Source organism: Hevea brasiliensis, chromosome 13 (genome assembly GCF_030052815.1).
Source record: "Hevea brasiliensis isolate MT/VB/25A 57/8 chromosome 13, ASM3005281v1, whole genome shotgun sequence".
In the NCBI taxonomy this organism is placed as follows: Eukaryota; Viridiplantae; Streptophyta; class Magnoliopsida; order Malpighiales; family Euphorbiaceae; genus Hevea; species Hevea brasiliensis.
The window spans coordinates 78,843,636-78,858,129 of NC_079505.1; the positions used below are offsets into that span (position 1 = coordinate 78,843,636).

A 14,494-nucleotide genomic window follows, 5' to 3' on the forward strand; every position below is an offset into this window, starting at 1 on the left:
CAATTGGACAAGTTTGTCAAAAATCATTTCTGAAGACGAAATGACTAAAATGCCCTCCGTTTGGTTTAAGGAGCCAAAACTGTCTATATCGATCTTAATGATTCTCCTAACCTTTTCTTGACTTTCTAATGCTACATAGGACGTCGTAACTCTTCTCTGGCATCCCAGAAATTATTTCACGAGATTTCCCTCGGGTTTAGGACTACTAGCTGTCTTCACCGCTACTTCCCGTTAGGTCACCCATCGCTAGGGCACTTGCTCATTTAACTTCATTGTATTTCATTTCTTTTATTTTTCCTTAATTTTTCTTAGTCTTTATTCAGTCAATTTATGCCTTCTCACTCTAGTTTGAGTGTAGTTTCAGACATCCTAACTGTTCGAACAGACGTTAATCGTTAGAATAGTATAATGTATGGACTATCTAAAATGAGAGCGTTACAGTAAATATTAGATTAATATAATAAAAAAAATTTCATGAATATGATTAAAAGGTATTTACTATGTAAAATTCAAAAATTATATTTTAATGTACTTTAAATATAAGATATAATAAAAATAAATTTACAAAATTTTAAATATATAGAATTGTATCATTGTAACTTCATATTATAATAATAAATAACTAAATGTAATTGGCTATTTAAAATAAAATATCGTGATAGAAATATATCATATAAAAAAATTAATAAAAATTCATGTATATAAAATAAAGCACGAGAATATAAAATATGTAAAGACACCGTACAACGAATGTTAATAAAAATTAGCATAGTATAAAAGAATTGGGGAAAGCTAAAATGAGAACCGTGTCAAAAAATATTGCCCAATTTGAAAAAAAAATTCAAAGGTTTATATTAAATCATAATTATAATAAATTTGTTTATTATAACTTAAACATTAATGAGTTGTCATAAAAGGATTAAATTAAATTTAAAAAATTAATGATAAATTATAATATAATTCTTAAATTTATGTTTCATAATTTTTATTAAAAAATATGTTAAAAATAATAATTATAATTAAAAAATACCCATAAATTATTTATTATATATTTGAATATTTCGAAATAAAAAAATAGAAATACTGTATTAAAATCTAAATTTAAATTATGTTAAATATTATGAAATTTAATATAATGTATTGATATTAAATTGTATTTTAATCAACAAATTGATCCATATGCAGGAATATAGACCTAATAAAATTTGTATTTAAGATTTCAGAAACATAGATAAAGCCAGCCAATGGAATAACGTGTAATGAGGATAGAAACCCACATCGGTCACACGAGACTCGAGCTTAGAGATATGTCAGTACAAATAATAGCTGAAAGAAAGGTGAGAAGCATACCTTTCTCGGCCTTTTGGCTAAGATCAAGTGTAGTATCTGTTCTTATCAGTTTAATATCTGATACGTGGATCATTGATTCACATGATATTAAATTAATTTTTTAATGGGAGAGGGTGTATTACGGTAGCTTGCTACTGGTACTCTCGTGCGTCGCCCCTGCTTCGCACTACTGCTAGGGCCTGGCGCACCCACCAATGCATGATAAGGAATGTTTTATAATTTTAGTTGGGATACAATAAGCTTTCGGACGAGATTTTGCCCTATGCGTGCCAAGGATTAAATCATTTGCATTTTATAATTTATTAAAATTTAAAAAATTAAAATCAATAATATCAACAATAAATGATTTTTTTTAAATTAGTATTTTGATAAAGTTTCAAAGATTAAATAATAAGTTATTTAAAAACTAGTGTAATTTATCATTCAAAATTTTAACACTTTTTATGTACTAAGCAATTTGTGGTAAATTGATCTATTTGATCAATTTCACTTTAATTAATTTAATTTTATTAGCTAATAAGAGGGGGAGATTAGTGATCCAACCCACATTAAATTTACCCATCTTAATCATGTTTAACGATCCAATCAGCATAACTATTAGCTCACCTCTATTGATAACAAAAAGAATTGCTGCTCTTAAGACAAAGCTTTCAACCATTAAAGGAGATCCACAAGCAAATGAGGAGGCTAATTAATTAACACTTTATCCATTAATTATATAATAATAAACACTAGTAGCCTAACCATTAAATTTTAGAATAAAACTGTTTTACTCCTTAAATTTTTAAATGTTTAATTAAGTTCTAAATCACTTTTTGATGTCTAAACATAAAATTTAAGTTACATTTAGTAAAACGTGATGTAATACAATGTAATCAATTATGTAATGTAATTAAAATTATAATATAATATAATTATCATTACATTCTTATTTTTTTTTGTAAATAAAAATATAAGTAATGTAATGTAATGATAATTTTAATTTTAATATTTAACTTATTTGTAGTGTTAATAATAAGTGATAATATTTACAGTGATTAATAGTTGAGTGGTAGTGAATGTGATAGTGATGACAGTATGAGAGAGTAATAATAATTAAGTGCTGATAATGATTAAGTAGTGATAACACTAGTGAAATGGAAGTGGTAGTGATAGCGATGGCAATAACAAGATAATGGTAGTAGTAACAGTGATGATATTGATGACGATAAATAAAAAAAAAATTATGATTATATCTATTTTTATACATAATAATTATTATAATTAATTATATTATGTGATTAATATTTTATTATATTAATTTTTTTATATTATTAAATAACATAATTATATGTATAATATAATTATGATTCCACTACAATTTTAATTATATCATATGACTTTATAACTTTCTATTTAAGTACCTGACATCACTTCAAAATTTAAGATGTTAATTTTCTACTTAAATAAAACAAACTTCTATATTTATTAATATTAAAAATTATTTACTACTTTTAAATAATTAAAAATCCAAATAATCTAAAATATTTATATAAAAAAAATCTATAAAAAATTCAAACAAAAATCAAATCTCCGTTTCAACAGAAAGTGATACAATCATTGTTATCTGTCAGAACTAACTTACTGTAATATAGTTCTATTGATGTAAGGGAAGAAGAAATATAGAAGGAATGGTAAAGTGACCAATGAGCAGTGAGTGCCTAGTGCTTAAAAGAATCCCACATCGGTTACAAAAGACTAGACCTTTGGAAAATTGTTGGTATAAATATAGATTAAGGAGAGTTGCACTTTCTACCATTCACGATCTTTTAACTAGGGTAAGAGTTGTATCTGCTCTTATCGGTTTAATATCTAAAACGTGGGTCATTGGCGCGCGTTTTACTAAAGTAGTTTTTCAATGGGGAGGGTCTTGCTACTGAGACTCGTGCGTTGTCCTACTGCCACAGCTTGCGGCACACATCAAAGCATGGTCCAATGATTCCCATTTTATAAGTTAAAATGTGACCTTATAACGTGTTGCTCACGGTAATGTTAATAAAATAATTTTAGTAATTCATTTTACATGTTACTATGAATATGTTTAAATTTTACATGAACTGATATTTCGTAATTTTTGGCATTTAATTAGTTATAATATTTACTAAAATGCTTAGGAAAATTTTATTTTTTATGGTAAGAAAATAATGCTTGGCTAATGGAATGCCCTGTAATCATAATCATCCAACATATGGATTCAGAAAATCAATAATATTTTCAGTCAGTTCAAGCAATTTGATTCAATTACAGAGTAAATAATAATTAATAAATTAATATTTTTAAGGTAAAACAAAAATTCACATTTAAAAGTCACGAGGGATTAGAGGATAAATATATTTCTATTATTTCTGATATTAATTAGCCATTTTGAATACGAAAACTACAATGTATAGAAGCATTCAGAAGGATCCCAACGAGGAAAAAAAAAAAAAAAAACCCTTCCCACAATATGACAGGAACTTGAAGGCACCTCCCAAACAATTTTCTCAATGATCAATTCTTTTTGTCTTAGCCGAGTATAAGGGCACACTTACTGGGACTCCTAAAGAGAAGAAAAAAAATTTCCGAAGGCAGAACAAAAATGTGAATCTAATGGTACCATTTTGCACTAGAAAATCCTTCTGCACATGCTGAATCCTAAAACACCAATCGACAAAATAAGAGCAATTTTTGTGATTTCAAAATCAGCGATTGTGCTTCTCCTATTCGTTCTTACTTGCTGAGATCTCTGTCCTAAGCTCTCGCGAAGTAGATTGCTTAAAGTATCTAACTGGTGCTTGACTTGCCGTTGTCCCCGAGCAACGCCAGATATCTGCTTCACATAGAAAGATAAATAAGGAAATTGATAGGATGAGCAAACTTCAAAAACCGAATGCATTGGAAAAATGTACAAACATATAACTCTACCATGATCAAATTAACTTAGCTGTCGATAGAACACGCGAAATTCCTTTCTCTCAACCTCTCAAGTTTATTGACAAGTGTTTTTTTTTTTTAAATATAAGTTTCACAAAAACTTGTTAGATAATCAACCTCTTATCAATACGGAAACTAAAGAGTGGCAAGTCCACATCAATACCCTCTATCTGTCTCATACCCAATTTTGGGAACTTCACTCCCACATCTTAATCTAGAAATATGGAACTTAGAAAATAGCACAGCTGAATAAAATATTAAAAAAAGAAAAGTGGGTTTGAAGGGGCTAGTTGTAGTACCTCTTCCATTAATGGTGACTCCTTAGCCAACTGAGAGGAAGATGAGGAATTAGACATTTTGGATCCAGTCAAGGAACCATTGCTTAAACCAGAAAGGAAGTAAGACGTGGAAGCAGAGCCATTACATGCTTCAGCTTGGAGACCCAAGTTTTGTTGGCTGGAAGAACTTCTATTGATGTTTAATTTGGAGTTTAGCTCTTCAATACGGGCTGCAAACTCATCCATTCTATCATTTAGAGAGGATATCTGTTCTGAAAGTTGAGTGAGGATTCCCTAAAGAGAAGAGAAGAAGAAAACAGATGAGATTAACAGGGAAGACTTTTTGAGTTCTACTTCTAGAGCTTCATTATAGTGAAAAATGACCAAACAGTTGATACAAAATGACTTTGGAATACCTGATTTGTTAGCACTGTCATTGACTCTGTGTTTCTCTCAGTATGCATTTGGTTATTTGCAGCAAGTCCAGTAAGCTTGGACAAGTTCCTGTCACTTTGGCTTGAATATGAATGTGACATACCACTGCTTGATGTAAATAATTACCCCTCTATTAGTTAAGGCAGCCAGCTTTTGAATAATGTTTCAACAAATAAAGATGATAATACAAAAGCAACACAAGAAAATATAATTTGGTGGTATTGGTGTATTGCACCTTTTGAGATTCTTGTTTCTCATAGCAACCCGATCAGCAGAGGCTCGCAAAAGTGCTTCTTTGGGGCTTGAAACCAAATCCTCATCTAGGCTGAGCTTTGTCTTCAAATCATCTGGTAAAGCCTGCAGAATGATCAGATCAGGAATACCTACGTAGGAGAAGTCATCACAAGTATTGGATATTGTCATACCATAACTTCATCTACAAGCTTTTCCAGTTGAATCTGTTCTATGTAGGTACGTGGAACATAAAAGCCTTCCAAACCTAGCCGCTCTGCAACACATCTCACAACCAAGCGATCTTTTCCTTGAACCTTTTTGCAAAAACAACCAAGAATGTGAGGTTTATACAACTTATATGCAAACTACCAATGAGGCTTTTGGTAGCAATAAAAATAAGCAATTAACAATTCTCTTGGTCATTATAATTAAAGAGTGAAAAATTCAGTGTTCTCAGACAATTGATAGCATAAGATGATTATAACTGACTAATCCTTGCTGTCATTGGCAATGCAAAACAAACAGATTTAACATCACCTCTAATACTTAGTGCCATGTAATAGTAACTTATGATAACTTCTGAGAAGAAATTTGCAATGAAAAACAAGTGGATATATGGAGAATATAAATAAAAAAAAAAGTGAAAACATCTTAACCTATTCCTTTATTTCAATATTTAAAAAAAAAAAAAAAAAAAAAAAAAAGCAAGAAAATCAGCAAGTACAATAAACTGTCTAAGCATAAGAAATATGGAAAACTGTTAAATATCAGCGCTTTCCACACGGAAGGAATTTAAAATTGCAGTAAAGCACATTGTAAATATGCATTCCTAAGTAGATGAATCCATAGAAATTATGTAGTTGTACCTGAACATATTGACGATTTAGTTGTTCTAGCCAATCAATTGTCACACACACACTATCATTAAAGAATACATGGCTGCTTCTTTTAAGGATGGTTGCTATTGTGTATCCCAAGGCCATTAGCCCACCAAGAAGCCGCACACTCACTTCAAAACTGATCCTTGGTGATATAACAAATGGAGCATCTGTTACCCATTCCTGAAATTGAGAATTATAATTGATCACATCAGATAAAGATATGGAAGTAAGTTTTTTATATAAAAACAACAAACTGCCCAAAATCCAAACTGCAAGATAACTACAAATTTTGTCCTATTGAAGTTTATATACTATTTTTAATAGTCATATTAATAAAACACACATGTGGGCCCAAGATTTCCTTAATTTTTTATCCTAGGAAAAATTTTATCCATGGTCATCAGTCTTATCAGTCATTTCAATGCAGTCAATAAACTTTTATTTGTTACACACAGATTTTAATTTGTTTCAATAGACCTGGCCAACTTCGTTCAATATAAATTCAGCCAGACTTTTTTGGGGTAGTCAAATAAGATTTTGCTAATACAGCTATACAATTAAAAGTGGGCCATAGGACTTTCTTACTAAGTTGCTATGTAAAAATTTAACTAAACCCCTTGCATTTTTTAAATAGTGACCTCATCAATACACAAATTAAAGTCGAGCGATTTTACAAGAAAATTTGAATTTAAGTGACTTCAATTAGTTATAAATCAGTGATAATAGGTGAAATTAACCAATACTCTAAATGCCAGCATACATTAACATGCATACCACCATTTTTAGAACCAAATAAATTAGTAACATAGCTTGATATGTTAAGCATGTGCTGTCTGCTGAGCTCACATTCATCAAATGCTGACCTCAGGGATAAAAAAATAAGATGTAGATATCCTTGCAGAATACAACCAACATCATTCTAAGAGAGTTAACAAGGTGGGTAGAGGCCAGCTAAGTGACATGTCCTTGTTTTGTGCTGTTCAGAAAAATATAGAGGCACATCCTTTCCAACGGTGTGTAATATGTTTCTTAACATATATTTCTAAAATTTATCAAAGTGTACAGGCATTCAAGTCTGCCAGGACCAATAACTGTGTAACACAAAGGAAACTAAAATTCTAAAGGGCAAACCTCAAACATAAGATTGTATTTTCCATCTTTATTCCTCATTCTCAGATATGACTGGCAGGATTCAGGATCTTCACCAGGTGGTAGAAGATATATATCATAGGTCTGCTCTGTTGTCTCTGTATGTTCTTCAGAGAGAACAGCCTTGATCTGATCCACCACTACCTTCTTTGCTGACTACAATGAAAAAAATACTCAGATATTAGTATAAATAAAAATATGGCAATAAATAAACCATGGATGGCGCAGTGGAGAGATTGTGAAAAACCTCACTGCTAAAGGGATAATCTAGGAAGCACATTAACCAGCCTCAACACAAGTATAAGAATGAAAAACTAAAACTAAATAGCTCAACAGAAATCAAAGTGGAAAACAAGTAAACAACCTTTAATACATAAGTAGGACTCTGGAATCCAGAGAAAGGGTTGAATTTGTTTATAATTTTTATATGTGCTGTTTGGAGATCTGGCTCAATAAAAGCTTTGTACATTGGATATACCTGCAATAAAAGTTGAGCTGAGTATTTGAAAAGCAGCATTGTGCATAAATGGTTTTAAAACATATTTAAAAAAAAGCAAACCGTTTCAGATATCTGCTGGATAATTTCCTCTGGTGCTTGGCCAGCACGTTGGATGTCTCGTAGAACCCGTTTTACAAGGTCAAAATGAACTCCCCCAGTCACCGATACTCGAAGGTCGAGCATAGGTCGCAGCTTTTCGCTCAAGGCATAGATTCCCTCAATAATCACTATGCGAGAAGGTGGCACTTCAACCGTCCTATCACAATTCATGCCTTACTTAGGTTTAACATAAACGCTATATATGGAAAAGTACATATGATAATAAACTTGATAGCTTTTAGAAGAATAATAACATGACCTACTGGAAGTTATAACTATTTGTACATATCAAAGCAAGCAGTGGTTAACCTGTATCCAATGCGGGAGCTAGACTTGAAATCATAGATTGGAACCTCAGCTGATTTTCCTGCCTTTAAATCATGGACATTCTTGAGAAGTGTGTCATAATCTGTCAAGCGTGGATCTGTTCAAAAACAGTATTAGAACCAATGGCTTACAATGCATGCTTTGTCTCAATTTCAAATCATTGCTACTCTCAATAATGGCTCATAACATATTCTCCTTATAAAAGTGGTAAGGAGTTATAATCAAATTTCCTTATATTAAATGAAGACTACAACATAGTCCAAGATTTTAGCAGAGATTTTCACTTGACATTAATCACGAATGAAAATTTGGATAACGAAACAGTGACTGTTCAGGTCCATGAGATGAAATTTGGAGGGTCAAAAATAAGGTCAAGCTTCACTTCTTTCTCATGGCTAGGAATAAGTATATATCATATTCTCAAATCTCAAATATATGTAATAGTTGAAACCATGCTTAAAACAACAAATCAAATAAAAAGTTCCCTAGACTTAACACAACACATATTTCTATAGGTCAACTCTTCCTAATACCTTCCAAAGCCCTATGATCCAAAAACATCAACCACCAGCAAACCAAATCTTGTCTCATGATATCACCAAGAGTAGAGAACCACTCTATTTAACAGTTAATCCTCCCCCTTTCCCAGAGCATTGCATTCTCCCAAGCCGTCAATATCTCTGCAATTGCTAAATGCTCAAATCCCATATAGCACCCCCAACTTATCACACATATTAGCAGCCAAATCTCACATCCATTCACATATTTAAAAAAGATTTCCTAGAGAGCGAAATGGCACTGAGGACTAAAATATATTATAGCAACTTAAAAAGTAATTTGAGACAATAATTTAAGCTTTATTGAATGGCAAAGCATTTAAGGCACTGAATGTTACAGCTAAAGCACAGAGATATCTAAAATTTCATAATAACATGTTCACAAAGACACCAAAATATTCATAGGTTCAATCTCTATTCAGTAGTGCAGACGTTTAACTAATACTATGTCCCAGAAGTCAAGAAAACTTACATTCTAAATCTATAAGCAGTTATCAACTACGACAAATCAGGATTAGTTCACAAATAAATCAAAGATATAGACAGTGAGGAATCAAGACTCAAGACGCATTCTGGACAGGAGATGTGGAGTCAACAGAACAGATGCAATGAGATGATAAAACAAGAAATGATAAGTGAAAGCCAACAGCTGAGGCACATATCTGCAGGAGGAAGGAAACTTTAAGTTGAAAGTATGTACCCCATGTTTAATGAAATTAGGGGAAATTAACATTTTTTTTTTTATCTTAGACAAAAATAACATTAATCAATATCTATGACAGTCAAAAGTTAGGGACCTTAATTTCCTCCAAAGCACGAATAACATACCCTTCTTCTTAGTGATCAGATCAAACTGTACTCTCATGCCCGCAGCCCCCCCCCCCCCCCCCCCAAAAAAAAAAAAAAAAAAAAAGAGAGAGATTCATTGTACAAGGGAATGATTATAACGCAACCCACATAACAGCAAACTACCAGGTTATAAGCCTTGAGAATAATTTTGTGCATAACATAAGCCTAAATTGTTACCAAGGATTCTGAAATACAGCATTGATGGTGGAGGAGGAAGTCACTGCAATGAGTTCACTAATTGGTTTTCTGGAAAGCTTCTACATGGTTACAGATAGTCTTACATCAGTGAATGATGTACATGCATGCCAGGGGAAAAATAGCATCTTTAGTGCATAGATGATTTTATCATTTAAACTATATAATTTCTGTAATCACAAGAGTATTATCTAGTATGCTCAAAAATACCACAACCTAGATCTTTCCACCAAATTTATCAAACAGAAAATAAATAAATAGCTTGCAAAATCTGGCTGAAAAATTGATGGAAGACACATCTTTGACATTATATTTACTTAAAACTGTTCAAAAGAATACAAAGTTTCAGAAGGAAAGCTTAAATGAGTTAAAAGATAAATCACCATCAAAATTGCCGTCAACAACTCGGCTAGAATCATTGTAGTTGTCCATTGAAATGACGGCAACATTGGGCATGAAGTTTTGTACCTTCTCTGTGAAAACAGTCTTCCCAGCCCCTGAAGGACCTGCTAAGCCTACCAGTATTATTCCATCATTGTTTTGGGCTAACAATTGGCATGCACGGATAAACAAAAAGAACCCTTTCTCAAATGTATAAGCCTGTTGAATTGGAGCAATCTCATAGCGATCACAGTCCTTTCTCTTAACCAATCTGACTTGGTCTTTCAAGAGGCCATGCCTTTTCTGGTGTAATTCAGCATTAGAATTATCTTGGGCCATCTTAAAAGGTATGCTAACTCCCTCTGATTGAAAGAAATAGAAAATGCAGCAAAATAAATAGTCTCAAGAGCGAGAGAGAACACAACAACATCTAAGAAGAAGTGGGGAGATGTTGATTGAATGAAATGATGAAATTTAACCCGGAAAATAAAAAATTTAACATACAAAAGCAATAGCATAACTAAAGAATGTAAAACAAAGTTACTGATGAATCTGCCAGTGCAATGCTGACATAGAGAAATTAATTCACAGAGTCAACTTCGGGTCGTCTGCAACAAAAACATAGAAGCCTGTACGGACCTTTTTATTTGATTACTAAAACTAAAACAAGTCACTATTAACATCCCGATGCCAAATTACATAATTACATCAAATTACTGCCACATTTAGCACTACATACTCCAATATTCACTTTGAAAAGGCGCTCAAAGGAGGAAAAAGAAACGCTACTTCAACTTTGTCACCTCGTAAATAAAAAATTCAAAAAAAACTTAACCATCTGCCTTACGACAAAATAAGAAACATTTCGATCCAAACACACCCACCATTGCGTGTAAAAGCCAAAAGCAGATGGCAAAGCGAAATCAATACACAAAACATCCTGATCAGAAAATCATTGAAACCCTATGAAACAAGGCGAAAAACTCAGTTCCAACAAGTTGTACAAACACAATAGGACATCATATCAAAGCAACCATCTCATCAAACCCACAAATCAAACGATCAAAACAATGATTGCCAGATAACAAAATGGGAAAACCAACAATACCCAGAAGGAAAAATGGATCAAAATCATCGAAGCAAAGCAAGGGATTGGACAGTAAGAGCACTAACCGAATCACAGTGAGTTCAGTTTATTTTAATGGCAATGAGACAGAGCTAAGTGGTAGCAAAATACCAATAAAGCAGGAAGAACTACAAGGCCACTCGTATAAAAGGTCGGTTTATCGATATAACGGAAGATATTTTCTTTCCTGAATATGGAAGTATCTGATTTTTCCCGGATTTTTTTATTAAGAGAGTTTGTTTTTCAGAGAATCTGCAATTACACTCGAGAAAGGCCCAGAAGCAGAGACCGAGGCCAGAGGAAGGATAGAAAGGAGAAAAAAAAGAGAGGTGCTTATATAGGGCTCTAATTTTTATTTTAAATAATAAATTTAATAATATATTTTCTAGTTTCCTCCATAATCACAGTCAGTATCGAACCAGGAGCCCTCTACTCTTTACCAAAACCCACAATTGCTTCAGACTTAGTTCACGCCTTCAAAGGTCGGCTTAGCTTGGCTCTTTGTCATGTTTCATAACCATGGATACATGAACTTCTCACATAAATTTTTATCGAGTATTATATTTAAAATTTATATTTTTAATTTATAATATATTTTAATACATTATTTTATATTATATAATGATAATAAATTAAAATAAAAAAGAAAATTTATCTCGCTCTACTCATGGAGGAGAAATTTCCATCCCGACTTCAATTCTGAACAAAATAAAAATGAAAGTTCCTTACTAACTGCATGAGTTCTTCCAAAGGGGCATTTGCTCCTTTTCCATTGGCTTATGAGCACAGTCCTTCTTTTCCTTGACTTTACCATACCCACCTCTAGTTGCTAGGGATAGCTAGATTGGGAAAGTGACCTTTCATATATATCTTTAATTTACATAAATTTAGAGAAAATTGAAAAAAAATATATTAAATATAATCAATGATATATATTTTATAACTTTTCAATATATATATATATATATATATATATATATTGAATTATTCACCGATCCCTATATATTGAATTATTCAATATATTTTAAACCATTAAATTAGGTAAGATTATAATCAGTTGACTTTTATTGGTAAAAAAAGAAAATTCTTATTCTTATTTCAGTGAAATCAATTTAAAAAAAAAATCATTTTACAGATAAATTAAATTAATGAAAGTTATTTTTAATAAAAATAATTTTATTATATTTATTTATTTATATTTTTAAATATTTTAAATATAAAAAATTGAAAATTTATTTTTTTATGAAAGAATAGTTGCTTTTCTTGATTGAAGAACGTGTCAACCACCGCATCAGGTCATAAATTTGGCATTTTCACTTTATTCTCTGACCAATTCAAAGATTATAATTATATCTCATCGACTCAATTCATCGCGCAATGTGACATCCCCCAATGTCGGTCATGAATCTGACCACCTACAAGACTTAGTCGACTACCTTTAAAAATAATAATAAAAATTACTATAACTTTTTAAAATTATAAAATTTTAAATTTAATTATTAATTAAAATTAAATAAACTAATATCAATTAGAAATAATTTGATTAGTGTTTTTGTACCTTTTAAATTATAAAAAAATATAAAAAGCGATAAAATTTAAAGTTTGAGTTCCTTTGTTTATTTTTTATAAAATTATTTACTTTTATATAAAAAAATATAAAAAAATTTTTACCAGTGGCTACCTTTAGATATTTTTTATTTTTTTTATTATTTTTTATTATTTTTTTTAATAAATTCTCATATTTATATCCATCTAAAATAAATTTAAGACCCATTTGAAATAAAATTTAAGTTTTTCTTTTCATGTTTATGTTTTTTAGAAATAAATTTGTGTTTTTCTCTCTAATATTAAGGTTTTGTTTTTCACCACTATTGAAGTTTTATTTTTTTCTCAAGGGCTTTATTTTTATTTTTTTTAATATTTGAATGGATTGGCAATTTGAAATATGGTATAGAGGTTGATTTCTTTTGATTGGAGACTTAAATATTAAATAATGATTTAATAAAGTCTGATAATGTGACATATTCCTTTATCAACATTTGGTGATTTAATATTCTCTATAAGCCACAAAAATAATATGATCCCGAAAGTATAATATTACAGAAAATTTTTTAGTCATTTAAAATAAAAAAGGATCGATTATTATTCGAAAGGTTATTTTACTCTATTCATATCATTTACGAATATAATATTTTAATTATTTATATTTATATTTTTTTATATCGATATTATGATATATTCATTTTATTATTTTTATTAATGAACTATTAAATTTATCTAAAAAAAAATTCGAAAACAGCTTAATTATTTTATTTTTTATTTTTTTCTTGTTAATTTTTATTTTTCACATTGACTAACGTAACTGTGAACGAATAATTAAGATCAACGTCAAGAAAATGTAAACAATATATTAAAATTAGTTAATTAATAAATATAAAAATATTAAAAATAAATTAAATTTCAATTTATATAAGGTGATTTAAAAAATACCTTGAATCGTAAAAAAAAATAAATAAAAAAGAAATTTCGAACATACCTTTTGTAATTTAATAAAAAATAAATTTTATTAAATTTTGAATTAACGTAATGAAGGTAGCAAAACAAAATGAAGTCAAAAAATGGATTCTTTCTTCTGCAGAACCTAATAATTTTGAAAAACCTTGTTTTCTAGCCCCATTAGTCAAAGTCTTCTAACAAATATTTAATGTACCTTGTAATAAGGTTTGGAAAAATTAATGGAATGACAGATAATTTCTTCAACTGTTTTCTTCTTGTCCGTTTGTTTTATTTTCTTTTTATTCAATCTAAAATTAGACGTCACGCCGTTTATGATTTGGATTGAAATCAGAATTGATTCGAAGTTTTAATTTGGGAAGGACAGAGATTAAGATTGTAATTTCAATTATATCGTTCAAAATTTAATTTAATTGATTATAATATAATCGTTGAAAAATATTTTAAATTTATTAAAATATTTTAAAAATATTTACAATAATAACAAATAATAATTTAACAAATAGTTGAAATTGTCTTTATAATAGCAATAGTTTAAAAAATTATTGAAAGATCTAAGCTTTATTTATTTTATGAAAAATAAATTATATGCTCATAAAATATTTTTATTATTTGATTGCAATATTATATTGATAGTATGTATTTATTTTATATATATATATAATGAA

At 30.0% G+C, this 14,494-nt stretch overlaps 1 protein-coding gene and 1 non-coding gene across 3 annotated transcripts; one reads left to right on the top strand and one right to left on the bottom strand.

Moving 5' to 3' along the window:
• The first annotated feature begins 1,346 nt into the window (after positions 1–1,346).
• LOC131172247 (U2 spliceosomal RNA) lies at positions 1,347–1,543 on the top strand. Its single transcript, XR_009142730.1, has one exon. It is a non-coding gene; the product is annotated as a U2 spliceosomal RNA (small nuclear RNA).
• Positions 1,544–3,706: 2,163 nt separating this feature from the next.
• On the bottom strand, positions 3,707–11,947 carry LOC110660716 (inorganic pyrophosphatase TTM2). 2 transcript variants are annotated; one of them, XM_021819099.2, is made up of 13 exons: positions 11,360–11,947; positions 10,189–10,548; positions 8,187–8,301; positions 7,839–8,034; positions 7,644–7,757; positions 7,262–7,435; positions 6,116–6,310; positions 5,441–5,563; positions 5,251–5,372; positions 4,997–5,120; positions 4,727–4,874; positions 4,602–4,631; positions 4,084–4,198 (listed from the first exon to the last, which is right to left on the bottom strand). In XM_021819099.2, the coding sequence occupies exons 2-12, from the start codon at positions 10,523–10,525 to the stop codon at positions 4,624–4,626; spliced, it is 1,656 nt and encodes a 551-aa protein (XP_021674791.1). In that variant the 5' UTR covers positions 10,526–10,548; positions 11,360–11,947; the 3' UTR covers positions 4,084–4,198; positions 4,602–4,623. The 2 variants fall into 2 exon arrangements, with proteins under 2 accessions (XP_021674790.2, XP_021674791.1); XM_021819098.2 differs by having other exon boundaries at positions 3,707–4,198; positions 4,602–4,874; positions 11,360–11,882.
• Between the last annotated feature and the right edge of the window lie 2,547 nt (positions 11,948–14,494).